This window comes from Helianthus annuus, chromosome 17 (assembly GCF_002127325.2).
Source record: "Helianthus annuus cultivar XRQ/B chromosome 17, HanXRQr2.0-SUNRISE, whole genome shotgun sequence".
NCBI classification, from domain to species: Eukaryota; Viridiplantae; Streptophyta; class Magnoliopsida; order Asterales; family Asteraceae; genus Helianthus; species Helianthus annuus.
Window position 1 is genome coordinate 12,453,774 of NC_035449.2, and position 19,735 is coordinate 12,473,508.

The 19,735-nt window shown below is 37.5% G+C and overlaps 1 protein-coding gene and 1 non-coding gene across 2 annotated transcripts; one reads left to right on the top strand and one right to left on the bottom strand.

Annotated features, from left to right (window-relative positions):
- Window positions 1-6,587: 6,587 nt before the first annotated feature.
- On the top strand, window positions 6,588-18,572 carry LOC110923717. The gene is made up of 6 exons (XM_035986142.1): window positions 6,588-6,750; window positions 9,216-11,444; window positions 12,009-12,277; window positions 15,420-15,537; window positions 16,210-18,195; window positions 18,306-18,572. The coding sequence occupies exons 2-6, from the start codon at window positions 9,303-9,305 to the stop codon at window positions 18,528-18,530; spliced, it is 4,740 nt and encodes a 1,579-aa protein (XP_035842035.1). The 5' UTR covers window positions 6,588-6,750; window positions 9,216-9,302; the 3' UTR covers window positions 18,531-18,572.
- On the bottom strand, window positions 15,151-15,277 carry LOC118489621. Its single transcript, XR_004887638.1, has one exon. It is a non-coding gene; the product is annotated as a U6atac minor spliceosomal RNA (small nuclear RNA).
- Window positions 18,573-19,735: the final 1,163 nt, after the last annotated feature.

The following is a 19,735-nucleotide window of genomic DNA, read 5'->3' on the forward strand; positions in this document are numbered from 1 at the left end:
TCGTACAAAAGGTCTCCAGGTATTTGACATTTTCACACCAAGAATGCACTTTGATTTTAGAATTTGAAAAGTGAAGGCTTTTTTTTTTTTTTTTTCACACACTAAGAGTACATGCTATTTGACTATACATATATACTAGGATCTTGACCCGCCGCGCGTTGCGACAGCGTCGAAAGTTAAAGTAACTCGTATTTATACTGTATATTTGACCCGACTCTAATTACATCACCTTCGAATGAAAACATATTATATTTGACCCGACTTGCTTTCAAATACAGTTTAAGAACGTACACAAAATAAGTATAAACGTACTATTTTTTACCAAACTCGCTTGAGAAAAAAGTTTATGTCAAAACGTGAGTCATTTATGTTGAAACGTGGGTCATTTACGTTGAAACGTGAATTTTAAAACGACATGTACGTTAAAACCGCGATACACAGCGCGTTATGTCGGCGTCACCTTAGTTGTTTATAGATGACGACACGTTATGTGATGCGTTAACCACACAAAACACGTGTTTGACGTATCCGATCAAACTCAGTGTAACCTATTAAAGACAAAGGTCTCAAATAAAATAAGACGTTTAGTTATTAAGTAGAAAAAGTTGGCAGATCAAAGTTGTCGATTACCAAAAATTAAAAGTGAATGCTTAAGTTACCTAGTTTAAGAGTGTGAATTGAAAGAACTAAAAGTAGAGGGGTTAAAAAGTAAAAGTATAGGTATTAGAATTGTAATATATGAAAATTGAAAGGAGATAAATGTATAGGGCTAAGTGTGTATTTTTGTAAAAGTTGAGGACTTAAAGACAAAGGTCCCCCACCGACCTTTGTCTTTAAGATTATCCTAGCAAATGAAATCACGCGCGTTGTGACGAATGATAACTCGATCGGTTTCGGTATATAACAAACGACGGTTTCGGTGTATAATAAACAAAATAGAAAACTCAAACAATAAAGTCGTAACACTTCTGTTTGAGTTTAGTTAGATAACTAAAGGTAGCATTTCTTATTAAAATAAATTAGTTAAATATAAGTTAAATAATAGAAGAAAAATCATTAGATGATATAACTCACTTGGTTTTAGTGCACTTGTTATAGAAAATGAAAGAAAAAAATTATAGTTGTGTACTCGATTGGTTTTGACGCTAGTTGTAGCAAACTAAAGAGAAAACAAAAATATTACAATCGTGTACTCGGTCGATTTCAACGAATTCATTATAACAAAAAGAAAAGGGGAGTTTAAAAAATTAACAAAATTTGTTTTCTTAAATTTGAGTTGCAGAAAAATAATAAAAGGATTAAATAAAGTAAATTCGATATTTAAAAAGACAATATAAAACATAAACAGGAAAACAGAAAAAAAAATCAATAAAATAAATAAAAGCAATTAGTTAGAAAAACAGAAAAGGTTAGGGAGAAAAAGAAAAAGGAAAAATCAGTAAAAGATTTTAAAACAATTAGTTAAGAGAAAAAAATTGCAGTTAGAGAGAAAAAGAAAATGAAGTGGGGAGAAAAATTTCTCTAAGAAACCATGGTGGGATTCGAACACTAAGCCTTTGTGTCATTCATACAACTACTTAATTTGAAAGAACTAGGGTTAAGACCCGCCCGCGTTGCGGCGCGGGTACATCGTAAACATTGAATGGATTAGTCCAAACATTATATAATGCATCAACTATATGAAAACACACATTTCGACGCATCCAGTTGAATTCAGTGTAACCTGTATAAGCATTGTGTTTGGATCAAACGTAAAGTAAATGAAATTCATATCGAACAATCATAATGTATTATATGTGACCCAACTTATACAAAGGAAATGTAACGGGTATGAAGGAAAATATGCATATGTAACTGAAAGGGATTAATTAGAGTTAAAGTTTACGAAACGTACATAAAATAAACACGAAAACATATTATATTTGACCTGACATCATTTCTCAAAAAAGTTTACGTCGAAACATCGAACAACTTGAATTTATACGAAAACGTACATAAAAATATGCACGTAAAAATGGTTTCTTTAAACGAAAACGTATTATATTTGACTTGACTCGTCTATAAAAAAAGTTTATGTCGGAATGTAGAAGAAATCATATTTACACATACTCGTACATAAAATATGCACGTAAAAAATAGTTTTTAAGTAAAGGAAATATAGGGGTAAACCGAAACAAAAAATTAGTAAAAATTTTAATAGGTTAAAAACGTTCGTAAAACCGTGCCAAGTAGCACCAATGCCACAACCACATCGACTCTCAACATCGTAAAAATAAAATAGATAAAATGGTAAAAATTACACTGAACGAAAAGCAGACTAAAATCGTTGAACCACACACACCCGTTACAGTGTCTTAATACGAAGAAATTAACCAGAAACGTAAAACGTAGAAAATGATAACTTAGTCGATCTACGACCCGCCCGTTGCGGCGAACTTTTCAAAAGGGGAAAAATGGACGCGTTGCAACGGGTCTGTCAAATATGAAAAAATAGAGCAAAAACGTTGAACCTCACATGCACGCTACAACATGTTAACTCGCAAAATTTAAAACGAAACGTAAAACAAAAAACTTTCGAAAGATAAAAAGTATGGGGTACAAAAGTTGTAGATAATAACGTGTTGTGTTAACTTATAAAAGATGGAAAACTTTGGGTTAAAAGTAAAAAGTGAAAAGGGGTTAAAATGTAAAAATATGAAATGTTTGGGTTAGAAGTGAAAAATCAAGTTTTTTTTTTTTGAAACACCCCCTAAGCACAAGTTACATGTTATGATGCACATATAAGTTGATTTTTAATATATGAAATAATATTCCGAATTCAAAATATATGAAGAAGACAAAAGAGGTGGAAGAAAGGTCAGTGGCATCACCGACTTTTCTTTTTAATATATATATAATGTTCATTTTGGGATCTTCCCAATAAAAAATAAAATAAAATAAAATAAAAAAACAACCTGTTATGCAATACTTATTGCCAATTTTCCCTAGTTAATTTGCTCCAGTTCCCGTCAACTTTTGTTCTGTTGCGACAAAATACCATTCAGCCACCACAAAGCCTCTAATGCCAACGCTGATGTCAAGGTAAGTTTTTTGTTTTGGTTCGTTGGTCCCTTTGACATGTAATTTATAGAGAGTTTTGGACCCTAAGAGCATATATATGATGGTTTAATCCTGCCAACTTATCGATCCATTGGTAACATATATTCACACTTGTTCATAGTTAAGGGATGAACACTAAGGGATGAACTTTATGTGATAGATGAGGGGTGGTTGAGTTATGTTAATACCCTCACTTACATGACTTAGCTTGGTTCATTTAACTATTCATCGCTAATCCCAACATTAACATATCCCCTCTTTGTTTAATCCCCCACACCTCATTTTATGACTTCTAAAACTCGTTATGTTAGTTGCACTGCTACAAAACTTACCTTGGATGGATGACATGTCGTACTAGATGAATTGCTGGGCAAATCTTCTTTGGCAGCAGTTTAAAAAAACACTGCTGCCAAATGAGTAATTGCCTAGTAATACAACTATACATTTAAAAATATTTCATTTCATTCGCAATTTTTTAGACAACATTTATTTCATCGAAAGTTATTTATAGGCCAATATCTTGATGCACATATTCTTATGGATCCAGATTATTCTCTAAATATTTGTTTATGTATATCATTTTACGTACAACATGTATAAAAGTGTTTATGATGAATATAGGCGGCGAACATTATGTTTTACTAACCTTTTGTGATTCAAAGAGACAAGTAAACGTAAAGGTAAGATGAATATCGTGTCAATTTGCCTTTGACTTAGGAAATATTGCACAACCATTTTCCAATCGGTTGATGTAGACAACCATAATTTGACGTATATGAAATCAACCATTCTTACACTTTGACGGGTATAATAATGATGTTGAAAATTGGGAAAATGACGTCCCTGGAAAATTTATATAATTTATTTTCTTTAGACAACATATGTGAGACAATTTCAAAACCTTAACTTGTTAATAAAGATCTGACATTTTGAAAAATTTATGATTCGTTTGGTTACAAAAGCAAACAATCTTTTGATTCTTTGTATACAAAATAATTGATATGTTATTCCAACTAAGTGTGTGTAATTTGGCATATCCGATACACACAAACATTTATACCGATGACTAGAAAAACATCTATATCTCAAAAGCGTAAAACTCTTGCATGCTGGCAGTCTTGAGCAAAGTTCCATGGTCCTAAAAGAATTGAACCTAGCATATCCAATATATATGGATGGTGATAAAAATGGGCCGGTTTACATGACAAATGATGGTGATAGACGTTGTTTCAAGCTCTACTTCTAAAAATCAAGTTGGTGTCGTGAGTTATTTTTCAAGCTCAAACTTGATTCCACAACAAAACAAAGAAGATCATTGATGCACCGATCCGATTATTGATTGACTTGGTTAAAACCGGTTCAAGGGTCCTAAATACCTAACATATACAACCGATTGGGTTATTAACCTATATAACCATTTTTATAGAAAATTAAAAAAAAAATCAGTTAAATACTAAGGGTGGCCGGGGCACTCCACGGGTAGGGATGCGGGTACTTTACCCGCACGGTAACACCGCCGCCACCCCCAAGGTTAGGCCATGCGGGTTCCGGTCACGGGTTTACCTACTAGCTCAAGGGTAGTGTAAGGGTGTAAGGAGTGGTTAAACACTTTGAAGTGGCAAACCAAAAAACCGACCAATTAGAGCGCGCCATGTCAATCAGTCAAAAGTGTTTAAACTTTGGTGAAAAGTGTTGGCAATGGTTTAAACACTTGGTAAAGTGGTAAACTATTTTTTTTTAAAAAAAAGAAAAAGTTGTGATTGGTTGAGATAGGAATGGACCCCACCCACAATACCCCCTCTCTCTCTCTCACTACCCTCTCTCTCTTATTTTCCCGATCGGCAATACGTCACCGAGCGACAACCAAACCGACGCGGCAAAGGGGTTGGCGGCGGTGTTGCCGCGCGGCAAACCAGTTTGCCACTTCCCTTTGCCGCACCACACCGTATACCCTAAAGGTTTGAGGGTTGGGGTGTTTAAAGTTGTGTGCTTGGTGGATGGAGTAAAAGAGTGGGGTCTATGGTTCTAAGGTACTTGTGGGTAGGCGCCACCAGTGTTTTGTACTTCTAGGGTACCTTGAGTATATAATTGACATGACAATGCAGGATTGGTAAGGGCTAAGATTGTACCCTTGAACGCCCCTTACTCTCATAAACTCAATAAAGTTCTTTTTTTATTTACTTTTAAAAATTTACAAATAACAAAACATAGTTTCGTTCCAAAAAAACATAGAAAATTGCAAATACATTTTTTATGATATATAATCATCATTGTCTATGGGTACTGTTTATGTATTAAGCTGTTATAAAAAACTAATTTTGCTTTAACCGGTTCCTAATAGATTTCTAACCTAAACTAGTTTTGGGTTTATATTTTTTAAAGGCAATGATTCTCCCAAGACTCTAACTCTCCACCTTCAAGGATTGCTCCACTTTTACTTCAAAGGTTTTGTCAATTGGACCTAATCCCCCAACATCAATTCCTGGTTTATTAGTTCGTAACTCGTTACAATTCTGATTAGTTACATGTTTCGGTTATTGTAACATGTTAGTTTATGCACCTCTCTCTAGACAGGTGTGTTCATCAATGCGATTATATTATACTATATATTAATTTACATCATTAGTTACAGTAGACAAAAAGTCTTTACTTTTAGGCTTAATTACCAAAATGCCATTATAATAGAATTTTCATTTACACATCTAATTTTTAATAAGTTTATCATACATCTAATTTTCTCAAGGTAAAGTCTTTCTAACTTTCGTATGTACCGTTGTAAGTAGGTTATTTTATTCACGTTTCGAACCTATCGCATGTATTCTTTTTTATGGTTATAACGAGCGTCGATACCATCACAGACTGAACCAATAACTTTTTGTGGCATTCGAATATACCATCATGACATGGTTTTTTTACCTTTACGTAAAATGTCCATTCGTGATTGTTTTTTTTTATCTATGTTTAAAGTTTGAACCCGCCACGAATCGCGCGTGGTAAAAGTAAAACCCCTAGTTTATTAGAATTGCAGAGGTGAAAGTGCGAAACAAGGGTCGAGTGAATGTTTGTTACATTACATTACATTAGTACTATTGGATCCCATGATTTATTATAATATTTGATTAATTTTCTATTTATTACTAGATAACCAAATTAAAGAAAACCAGTCATATTATCAATTACTATTAATTTCCTATTGATTACTATTAATTTCCTATTAATTTAGACAACATATTATCAATTACTTAGCTTATTTTTATATCCTGAACTAATAATTTTTTCGTAAGATAGTAATGAAATTTTTATGTCCTAACACATCCTGTCTTTAACATTGTTTTATAAAGATATGTACCTAAATGCAAACAATTTAAATGATATATTATAATCTGTTTTTATTGTTTGATTTTGATCGTTATTAAACCTACCCGTGTGTTCACACGGTCCTACAACTATCATACATATAGTTCTAAAACAGCCCACAGAAGCCCAGCCCAACGCTAGCCCACTTGCTATACAATACCCAGAGTCGGTTTGCCCTGGTTAATCTTCTTCAGTTCCCCTCCGATAAAACACCACCGTCGGTTCTATCCACCACCGTTCAGGCTTCAGCCACACCACCCCGCGGAGCCTCTTACGCCACCGTCGACCGTCGAGGTAAGTTTCTCTTCGATCTCTTTTACATGCGCTTTATTGATGGTTTATTATACCTAAGAAACAGATCTATCTGTTGTTTAATCTGCCAACGTACCCATTCCTAGGTTACATATGTTCACAATTTGCTTATTCCACCATTAACGTATTGTTTCTTTGTTTAATCCCTCATTTCACCACTTATATTGATTCACGTTATTCAATTTGATCGAGTGTTCAAATTAGGGTTTCTCCAAGCTCCAACAATAGCATATTCATTCAATGGGCTGTTTCTTTATTCTTCTCCGTTTTTTGAGTTTTTTTCCTCACGGGTTTTGTTTATCTGATTTAGGGCAATGCCTTTAACCTAATAATATTTTGTTTTTATATTATCCAAGCCCTAAAATCAAAATATGTTTGTTTGCATTTGCCAGATGAAATACCAATTTTTTGGCATATCATATTCTGATGTTATTCACAATAGATGTTTGATAAAATGCCTGAATGAAATCTTGTTTTGGCGCTAGCTCAAATTACGGATAATTATTATGTTCTCAGGTTGATTTTTGTTATATCTGCTAGTTTGTCTGAGACTCTGAATCAGTATTGATATAACACACACCAATCTCTTGATCTTTTATACTTTAAACATCGGTGAATTTCTACCTATCATTTGTTTAGTTTATAAATCTTGCCCACGGTCGTTTGCCCAGTTTAGAACATTGATTATTTCTTCTATAGTCTGCTAGGTATTCTATATTTCTATATTCATCATTCATGAAGTGCTAAGCTTATGACATTGACTCTATGCTGGTAAACACTAAACATATCAACATACTTGGTTCTTATATGCTTTGATTCTGTTGCTAAACAACTTTTGTCATATTCTGTTTTTATAAAAGTTCGACAGTCTTAGTATTCTATGGGGAAAATAAACCATTTATGCCAAAATTTTTCTCTAGATGATTATGAATTTGTTTCCATGATATACTTAATAGCAAGAGTAAAATGCCCGAATAGTCCCTGTGGTTTGTCAAAATAACATATATAGTCCCCAACTTTTGGAAATTACACTCATGCTCCCTATGGTTTTACACTTTGTTACTCGGATAGTCCCTAACATGGATGGAGGTTAAATTTTCCAGTTAAGTCTAAGTAAAATGACAAAAATACCCTTACCATCAATAAATAATAAATTAAAGAAATATAAATTATAAACACATCTCCTATTAATTAAATAAAAAGCAAATCAAAACTAAATAAATGAATAACAAAAACTAATTTAAATTACCCACCCCTCACATCTTGCTTCATACCATCTGCACCACCACCCACCTCCACCATAATCACCACCTGCAACCCCATGTCACCACCATTCATCTTTTTCTCAAATTATAAAAATCAAACAAAATCCAAGCCTTATTTATGCAATTTCACAAATATTTTTGTCTTCTCAAATTTCCCCAATTTCACATACAAATCCCCTTGAGAATGAGATCAGCTGCTAATAATGACCACAACAAGAGTGGCCAAGAAAAAGATAAAAAAGGGTTATATAAAACAATTTTCACTCACCAACATCTTTTCCAATTCTAGTCTTTCGAAGCACCTGTATAAAAAAATTATAACTGTAACATCTTCAATCTTCCAGCTATATGCATATATACCGTATCTTTATCTGTTACAATTACTGTTTTGCCTGTGATGACAGCGATTAATTTTGTTAGGGTTTGGTTAGGGTTAGGGTTAGGGTCAAGGTTTAGAAATGGATTCAGGAGAAGTGTGGGGTGAGAGGACGGTTGATGTGTGAGGAGAATTGACGGATTTGTGGTGTGCGGGTTAGTGGCGGTTCCCGCTGGTGGTGGAGCTCCGATGAGTTTGAGATGTGAAAAATATGGAAGGCTGGTTGGTTGTTGATTGTGGCTTGAGAAAAAGGGTGAAGATGAGTGAAAGAGGATCATTAGCTTTAGGGTTTTGATGGATAGATTAAGTAAAAGTGGTTGCAGGTGGTGGTTATGGTGGATGTGGGTGGTGATACGGTGGTGGTGGTGCAGGTGGTATGAAGCAGGAGGTGAGGGGTGGGTATTTAAATTAGGTTTTGTTATTCATTTGTTTAGTTTTGTTTTGTTTTGTTTTTTTTATTTAATAGGAGGTGTTTATAATTTATATTTCTTTTAGTTATTATTTATTGATGGTAAGGGTATTTTTGTCATTTTACTTGGACTTAACTGGAAAATTTAACCTTCATCCATGTTAGGGACTATCCGAGTAACAAAGTGTAAAACCATAGGGAGCATGAGTGTAATTTCCAAAAGTTGGGGACTATATATGTTATCTTGACAAACTACAGGGACTATTCGGGCATTTTACTCTAATAACAATATGCTTTGTTACTTTGTGTTTTCTTGTAAATATCTCCATATGATTTTTACTGGTAACTTGACAAGTGTTAGCAAAGCTTAATATTTTTTTTTTTTTTTTTTTTGCAGGGTAACCTCCGGATTATGCTAAACTGGTATTGGAACTAAATTTTGTAGTTTCACTATTTTGGATTTTGACACATTTTTTTCCACAAAATGTTGGGCTCATTGCCGATATTGCCTCTACCAGCACCACCCGCAGATGGTGATCTAGGTCCTCTACCTCCATCTCAAGTAGAAAATGATTCAAAAGACGTGCATATGCAGGACGGTGATGATGATCCAAATAAGTCAAATCCACCTGCATCAATTGCCACGCACACCCGAACAATCGGGATTATACATCCTCCCCCCGATATCAGAACCATCGTCGACAAAACCGCCAGCTTTGTGGCGAAAAACGGACCCGAGTTTGAAAAAAGAATCATTGCTAGCAATGCAGGAAATCCCAAGTTTAATTTTTTGAATGGTTCAGATCCTTATCATGCGTATTACCAGCATCGACTGGCTGAGTTTCGCGCTCAAAATCAAGCCCCGGGCCAGCAATCATCTCAGCCGTCCGATGCACCGGATACTGAACCAGCCCCTTCTGCCGCTCCTGCAGATGGCAATGACGCAACCGAGAAAACCGACCCGTCAGCGAAGTTTAGGCCCGTAAAGAAAGTTCTTGACCCCCCAGAGGCTGAGCAGTACACAATTCGGCTCCCTGAGGGTATTACAGGTGAAGAGCTGGATATAATCAAGCTCACCGCACAATTTGTGGCGCGAAATGGAAAATCGTTTTTGACTGGATTAACTAGTAGAGAGAACAACAATCCTCAGTTTCATTTTTTGAAGCCCACACACAGTATGTTTATGTTGTTTACATCGCTAGCAGATGCCTACTCGAAAGTTCTAATGCCGCCTAAAGGGTTGACCGATAAGCTGAAAAAAAGTGTGACCGACATGACCACTGTACTTGAACGGTCTTTACACCGGCTCGAGTGGGAACGGTCACAAGAGCAGGCGAGACAAAAGGCGGAGGATGAGATTGAACAGGAAAGGCTGTTAATGTCTATGATCGATTGGCATGATTTTGTCGTTGTGGAGACCATAGACTTTGCAGATGATGAAGACGATGATCTACCGCCTCCGATGACGTTAGAAGAAGTTATACGGAGGAGCAAGATGTCGGCGGCTGTAGAGGAAGAGGTTGTGGAGCCCGGGAAGGAAGTCGAAATGGAAATGGATGAAGAAGAGGTGCAGCTTGTGCAGGAAGGTATGAAGGCTGCAACGCTCGAAGAGAATAATGAAGTCGAAACAATCAAGGAAGAAAACGAGCCACGTATGAGGATCGTGAAGAACTATAAGAGGCCTGAAGAAAGGCTTGCAGCAGCGGCTGCAGCTGCAGAGAGAAACCCACTTAACACTGTTGTTTCCCCAATTACCGGTGAATTGATTCCGGTCAATGAGATGTCGGAACACATGCGTATCTCTCTTATTGACCCGAAGTATAAGGAACAAAAGGAGAGAATGTTTGCCAAGATTAGGGAGACGACACTTGCGCAAGATGATGAAATTTCCAGAAATATTGTCGGGCTTGCTCGGACACGTCCCGATATTTTCGGGACCACAGAGGAAGAAGTTTCTAATGCGGTTAAGGCGGAGATCGAAAAGAAAAACGACGAGCAGCAGCTGCCGAAGCAGGTGATTTGGGATGGGCACACTGGGAGTATCGGCCGTACTGCTACTCAAGCTATGTCACAAAATGCAGGTGAAGATCAAATCGATGGGGTTATTGACGGCCGTAATCTTCCCGGTCCGGCAGCACCGCCGCCTAGACCTGGTATTCCGTCGCTTCGCCCGCTACCTCCACCGCCTGGGCTTGCTTTGAATCTCCCGCGTGTGCCGCCTAATGCTCAATACTCGACTGTAAATCCGCCACCTCGGCCCGGGGTTAACATGATGGTTAGTCCACTACGTCCCCCACCACAGCCAATGCAGATGAATTACGGTCAGCAACAACCTTACATGATGAATCGGCCGCCACTACCAATGGGTCAGCCTATGAGTGGTAATCCGCCTAGTATTCCGGTGCCGCCGCCACCTGGATCTCAGTTTACACCTCTTGCACCCCGCCCTTTCATGCCCCAGCATGGCATGCCTATGGTCCCTCCACCACCTATGCCGCAAGGAATGCCGCCACCACCACCTCCAGAGGAAGCCCCTCCTCCGCTTCCTGAAGAGCCTGAACCAAAGAGGCAAAGGCTTGATGATTCTTTGCTTGTCCCTGAGGATCAGTTCTTGGCTCAACATCCAGTATGTATTGTTTTTATTCTAAAAGTCATATTTCTAATTTCTAATTACTTATAGAGTAAAATGCCATCTCGTCCCTGAGGTTTGGCCAGTTTCGCGACTTTCATCCAATGGTTGGTTTTTTCGCATTTGGATCCAGAAGGTTTGAAATCTTGCCATCTTCATTCAGCTCGTTAACTGCATCCTTTTTCTCCGTTAAGTCAGGGGTGTTTTCGTCTTTTTTGATAACTTAAAGGGCAATTCGGTCTTTTGAATACTTGTATGTTATGCTAAATGCTTGTACATAAAGTGAAAAAGACCGAAATGCCCTTTAAGTTATCAAAAAATACAGAAATACCCTTGACTTAACGGAGAAAAATGAATAGTGTTATCAAGCCAGATGAAAATGGCAAGATTTCAAACCTTTTGGATCCAGATGCGGAAAAACAAACCTTTCAACGAAAGTCGCAAAACTGGCCAAACCTTAGGGACAAAAATGGCATTTTACTCTTACTTAAAGATTGTTTAATAATCCTCCATGTAGTGTCAACTGTCAATGTACTTAAAGAGTTGTGTGTTCTGTGACAGGGACCTGTTCGTATTAGTGTGTCGGTGCCGAATGTCGATGAAGGAAATCTGAAAGGGCAAATACTGGAAATTACCGTGGAGTCGTTGTCTGAGAGTGTAAGCAGTTTGAAAGAGAAGATTGCCGGAGAGATACAGCTGCCTGCAAACAAACAGAAACTGAGCGGAAAGGCAGGTTTTTTCAAAGACAATCTATCGCTTGCTTATTACAACGTTGCTGGAGGTGAGATGCTCTCTCTGTCTTTAAGAGAGCGTGGTGGTAGGAAGAGGTAGGTATGGAGGAGTATTATATAGAGTTGAAATGCTATCTCTCTCATTTCTGTCTTGTATTGAATCTGTTTGGTCAAGTATGGAGGATCATATAGACAATTAATGGTGTTGTGTTATTGGTTTTGATTATGCTACTCATATTGTCTATTTCTGACCTGCTATGTTCTCGTTGTGTGTGTGTGTGTGTTTTTTTTTTTTTTTTTTTGGAGAAAATCATGAACAAAAGCCATGATATACGCCACTTTATTGTCGTCTATCTAGCTTACTAACTTGTGTGTCCTGGACGCTTGTCACTTAACATCACTGTATTGATAAGGTATATAGTCTCATGACATGATTTTTCCTAATGAGGTTTAACGCTTCAACATCTAGAAACTTGCCTATTTTTAACCTAGGGTTAACTAACCGAAAACCAATTACAAATAGTTTATACCTGTTGCAATATTTGGAACCTCTGACGGTAAATATACAGATTTATCGTGCTAAGGACTATTAAACATAAGGTGATCATTATGTTTTAGGCTCGATTCATTGTGAAACTGTAGGCTTATGCCTAATAATGTCAAATAGGTGATTTTCTATGACCTTGCCCTTTAGAACTTTTTTTGGACTTCGATATACGCTTATAAGGCCATCCGTAGTCATAAAGCCCCTTGTGGGGCGTTATGCGACACGTGTCGTGCCACGTCACACGGGGGCTTTATGGGGCGTTATATCACTAGAGCCCGTAGTCATAAAGCCCCTACCCATCATTACCTATTTAATAATTTTCAACTTTATTAATTAATATAAAAAAAATTGCTTGTTTCTGATTGGTGGAATGTTGGAAAGGAACAAGAATAACGGCGCCATCACCATCGCGCCTCCTACAATTTTTCGATCGATCGCGCCCTCCGTGGCGGTGTGCCGGCGCTATGCCGGCGCGAAGAGGCATACCGCCCCATGCCATGCCGCCCACTACACATCCCCTAAATGCTATTGTGCAAGTGTGAGTTGCTACGATGTATGCATAGTTATACTAGAACTTTTGAAACAAACACGGTATATAACTATTTTTTAAAATGATTTCGACACAATGAATGATGGGAAATGGTTTTGGCACAATTGTGCGCAAAGAAAAGATCTTTCATAAAATATATTCCATTTGTATTACATGTAGAAGAAGTTTTTTGAGTTTTTAAGAGTTTTTTTAGGAGTATTATTATTAAGAGAAAGTTTAAAGTAAAAATAGGTTTTATTGTGAGAGGGAACGCAGCAACCAAATTGCACTGTGTGGAATCCCATATTTCCAGAGGGAAGGATAAATTAGGCAAATCAGATAAAGTGTAATAACATGCGTTTCTGAAAACACAATATTTGTCTTTGAAATCATAACGTGTTTCTTAAAGCATAACATGCGTTTCTAAAACATAATATGGGTCCTTGAAATCATAAATAACATGTGTTTCTAAAACATAATATGCGTCTTTGAAATCATAACATGCGGTTGATTCTTAAAGCATAACACGCGTTTCTTTAGTTATTTGTACTTATACTAGCCTAGACAAAATATCAAATACAAATACCCTTATCATAGTTATACTAGCCTAGACAAAACGTACGAATAGGGTGAAAAGGTAAAAAAAACACGGTGACATTTTCGTAATTATTTACTCGTAGAGTAATTATCGAAATTACCCTACAAATGATCTTGTAGAGTAATTTTGATCTTGTAGGGTAATTTTATAAAATGTTTTTGTAGGGTAATTTTGATCTTGTAGAGTAATTTTGTAGAGCATCATAATTACTCTATCTTGTATGGTAATTTTAATCTTGTACGATAATTTTGATCTTGTAAGGTAATTTTGTAGAGTACCATAGTTACTCTACAAGTGTATCAAAATTCCTCTGCAAATTTCCAAATTACCCTATAAGAACATTTTACAAAATTACCCTACAAGATCAAAATTACCCTACAAGATCGTTTGTAAAGTATTTTTTTATAATTACCTTATGAGCAGATAATTAAGAAAATGCCACCGCGTTTTTTTTTTTTTTTTTTTTTTTTTGCTTTTAATACCTTTCGTATGTTTTGTACGACATGGCTGTTTGTACGTGAACTTAACTCTACTAACCCTTATTATTAAAACTAACTAATATATACAAATTGTATATCTGGGTGATTGAAAATCATTAAGCCCATTTGGTAACACGATATATATATATGCGTATGATTTGACAACACGGGATATATATGCGTATGATATTGGCTTCCACTCGAAAATGCCACCGCGTTTTTTTTTGTTGCTTTTAATACATTTCGTATGTTTTGTACGACATGGCTGTTTGTACATGAACTTAACTCTACTAACCCTTATTATTAAAACTAACTAATATATACAAATTGTATATCTGGGTGATTGAAAATCATTAAGCCCATTTGGCAACACGGGATATATATGCGTATGATATTGGCTTCCACTCCTGTTGCATGTCGATTTGATTTCGCAGTTGATTTCTGTGGAATTTCAACTTATAATAACTAGACCTTAGAAACCGCAACACATACGCATAACGGGATGGTATCACATCATGAGATATATATATATATGCGTATGATTTGACAACACGGGATATGTATGCGTATGATATTGGCTTCCACTCCTGTTGCATATCGATTTGATTTATGTGGAATTTCAACTTATAATAACTAGACTTCATAAACCGCAACACATACGCATAACGGGATGGTATCACATCATAAACCGAGGAACCAAGATTTACAGGCGAGTGATTGCGTTTCTATCAGAAGAATCAACCCACACATCATCTCTGTATACACACGCTTCAATTTCTTTCAGACAATTTAACCAGTTGTTGGGCATAAAGTGCAAAAAAAAAATTTGGGTTATAGATCCACCGAAGTGGATAGCCTTAACCGGATGTGTAGTAACAGGTAAGCTCGAAAGCTGTTCCCGTCCCTGTCAGGGGAGATGCCAACCATCTCTCCTTCTTACGAACACAACGGTGCAGCACATAACAATCTTAATAAACCGACTACTTTTCCCCTTTAGTTCCGATGTGGGACATGTTTTTTAATAACCCATGTATGTACGTACTTATATGGCCACCATAAGCCCAGCCCACCTAGTAACCACCCGCTAGCTATATAATACCAAAGTTCCCCTCAGCCATTCCGTCACCTCCAAGTCTCTCTTGTGGCGATAAAACAACCGTCGGTGATCTAAAGCCACCGTCAGCCGCTCTAACGCCACCGTCGATCGTAAGTTTCTGTTTTCGTTCTTAATTTGATCCCTAATAACAGATCCAGGGTTGCATAATCCTGTCAATCTTATCCATTGATAACATACATTATCTTCACAATTTTTTTTATTTCAGTTCTCCATTAATCTTCATAACTTAGGACATTGCCTTTAAGTTTGATACGCATCCATGCACACGTTAACATATTGTTTTTACTTCCAATTTTGTTAGAAAATTAATAACCTAATCAATTTTTTTATACCCTCCTGATTTAAACTTTTGAACGGAGATTGTTTCTGTATTATTCAAGCCCTAACAATCGAATCAAGTTTGTTAGCATTTAACTATTTAACTAATCGGATACCAGTTTCTTGGCATATTACCTTCATACATGAGGGTACCAGATGTTCGATAAAATGCCTGAACGAATTCTCGTTTTGTCATGAACTCAAGTTACACGTTATTTTATTCTCGGGTTGATTATTGTTGTATGATGTGTTATTTGGTCCAAATCAGTATCTTTTAAAAATTATAGTCATTTTCTCATAAAAAAACAGTTCAATAGTCTGAGGGGCAAATCAGACCAGTATATTGTGTTAGTTTCTGTGTCTTCTCTTGTAAATGTTTAATATGGTTTTTGGTTTTTACTCAAATGTGTTAGCAGATCTGATATGTAACTTTTTCTTTGCAGGGTAACTCCCGGAGTATGGAAAATTCCACCCCTGAATCAGTTGCCACACACACCCGAACAATTGGGATTATACATCCTCCCCCTGACATCAGAACCATTGTCGACAAAACCGCAAGCTTTGTGGTAAAAACCGGACCCGAGTTTGAGAATAGAATCATTGTTAGGAATGCTGGAAATCCCAAATTTAATTTTCTGAATGGTTCAGATCCTTATCATGCGTATTACCAGCACCGACTGGCTGAGTTTCGTGCTCAAGCTCTAGCCCCAGGGCAGCAATCATTGGATGCACCAGAACCCCAGTCAACTCCCTCTGCTGCTCCTGCAGATAGCAATGATGCATCCGATAAAACTGACCCGTCAGCTAAGTTTCGACCCGTTAAGGAAGTTCTGGACCCCCCAGAACCTGAGCAGTACACAATTCGGCTCCCTGATGGTATTACGGAAGAGGAGTTGGATATTATTACGCTCACTGCACAATATGTGGCACGAAATGGAAAATCTTTTTTGACTGGGTTAACTAGTAGAGAGAACAACAATTCACAATTTCAATTTTTGAAGCCCAACCACAGTATGTTTACGTTGTTTACATCGCTAGCAGATGCCTACTCGAAAGTGTTAATGCCGCCTAAAGGGTTGAACGATAAGCTGAAAGAAAGTGTGACCGACATCACCACTGTGATTGAACGGTGCTTACACCGTCTTGAGTGGGAACAATCCCAAGAGCAGGCGAGACAAAAGGCGGAGGATGAGATAGAACATGAAAGACTGATAATGTTAACAATCGATTGGCATGATTTTGTTGTTGTGGAGAGCATAGATTTTGCAGATGACGAAGATCGTTATTTACCGCCTTTAATGACATTAGAAGAAGTTGTAATGAGGAGCAAGATTTCGGCAGCTGTAGATGAAGAGATTGTTGAACCTGTGAAGGAAGTGGAAATGGAAATGGAAATGGATGAAGAAGAGGTGCAGCTTGTTAACGAAGGTATGAAGGCTGCAGCATTTGAAGAGTATAATGGTGTCGATACAATTAAGGAAGAAAACGAGCCATGGATGAGGATCGTGAAGAACTATAAGAGGCCTGAGGAAAGGCTAGCAGCAGCTGCAGCAGCAGAGAGAAACCTGGCAAATACTGTTGTTTCACCGATTACTGGTGAATTGATTCCAGTCAACGAGATGTCGGAACACATGCGTATTTCTCTTATTGACCCTAAGTATAAAGAGCAAAAGGAGAGAATGTTTGCCAAGATTAGGGAGACTACACTTGCCCTAGATGATGAAATTTCGAGAAATATTGTCGGGCTTGCTCGGACACGTCCTGATATTTTCGGGACCACAGAAGAAGAGGTTTCTAATGCAGTCAAGGTGGAGATCGAAAAGATAAACGATGAGCAGCAGCAGCAGATTAAGCAGATGATTTGGGATGGGCACACAGGGAGTATTGGCCGCACGACTACTCAGGTCCTGTCACATAACGCAGCAGAAGATCAAATTGATGGGGTTACTGGTGGCCGGAATCTTCCTGGTCCTGCAGCACTGCCGCCTAGACATGGTGTTCCCTCACTTCGCCCTCTACCTCCACCACCTGGGCTTGCTTTGAATCTTCCCCGTGTGTCGCCTAATTCTCAATACCCGACTGTCACTCCGCCACCTATGTCCACGATAAATACGACGGTAACTACCCTGCATCCCCCGCCGCAGCCAATGCAGATTAATTACGGTCAGCAACCACCTTACATGATGAATCGGCCACCACTACCAATGGGTCAGTCTATGACTGCCAATCCGCTTAGCATTCCGGTGCCGCCACCACCTGGATCTCAGTTTACACCTATTGTTCCTCCACCACCTATGCCTCAAGGAATGCTGCCGCCACCACCTCCAGAGCAAGCTGCTCCTCCACCACCTGACGAACCTGAACCAAAGAGGCAAAAGCTTGATGATTCTTTGCTAGTCCCCGAGGATCAGTTCATGGCTCAAAATCCGGTATGTTTGTTTTTAGCGATCATATTTCTATTTACTTTAAGATTTGCGTATAACCCATTTTTTAGTGACAGTGTGCTAATTGGAGTTATGTTGGTTTTGACTTTTGACAGGGACCTGTTCGTATTAGTGTGTCGGTGCCGAATGTCGGTGAAGGTAATCTGAAAGGGCAAGTACTGGAGATTAGTGTGGAATCGTTGTCTGAGAGTGTAGGCAGTTTGAAAGAGAAGATTGCTGGAGAGATTCAGCTGCCCTGCAAACAAACAGAAACTGAGTGGGAAGACGGGTTTTTTAAAAGACAATATATCGCTTGCTTATTACAACGTTGGCGGAGGTGAAATGCTTTCTCTGTCTTTAAGAGAACGTGGTGGTCGGAAAAGGTAAGGAGTATATTCAGATAAATTTGGTCATATGCTTTGCACATGAGGGTATTTTGGTCAATTCAAAGGTAAGTTCAACGGTAGATTTACAGCTCAAAGCTTATGCAACCTTTGAATTGACAAAAATGTCCTCATGTGCAAAGCACATGACGAAATTTAACTGAAAAAACTAACTGGGTTAGGCCTAAAGGACAAAACGTGTATGATATGAAAACATAAACGACAAAACTCGTCAATTTTGAACATAAAGGACAGCGTCTGAAAATGGGTATAAAGATAAAGGACAATCCTTGAAATTCAATCTTTAGTTTATTAATTAGTATAAATAGATGTTAGGGCTTTGTATTTTCTCCGGTTCATATAACAGAAAGTCTACAAGTTTAATTCAATATTGTGTGTTCAGTTTTGGGACTGATTTCCAACAATACGTTTATAGTATTATAACACATCTAGAAAAGGATTATTATTTTTTTTTTTGTGATTTTTAGAAAGTTACTGGTTGTGTTGGCTATGGGCGACCCTTTTCTCATTCAAAATTACTTTTAATTGCAGGAGATACAACTCAACGGTTCTGGAAAAGAAGACAGTGAATGTTGTGTTATTATTGTCATTTGGGTCACTTCAATCATTGTTAGATGATTCATATTTTTTCTTCCTTAGATTAATACAACAAAAAAATGATATAATTCTAAATATAGTAACTTAGCTGTATATCAATCAACATAGCAAGGTCTCAAAACAAATAATCCACATTTACATAAGTGCCCGTTCGGGTGAAGAAAACCATGAACGCCCTCGGCTCTCCTCATACCGTTCTCCAATATTTCCATTCGTTTTCTCTAATCTCGTGATAAATATATAAACCGAAGTTTGTTAGTTCGGAAATAGAGTCAGAATCGAAAAACAAATTAGAACATCAATTACAAAAATAAAAGATTTGATTTGAGTTGGTTGCTTAAACTCTACCAACTCGCTAGGTATTACTTATACTCGTAAATGAACATTAAACAAGTTGACTCGAGCATGACACAACACGAAATGAATTAATATATGGGTCGTGCTTGGGTTGAACAATTCAACCTGAAACTCGTCAATTGCTCCCCCCCCCACCCCCCCCCCCACCCTAGTTCCTGTACATTTCACCGTATGGCCATGCTAAAAAC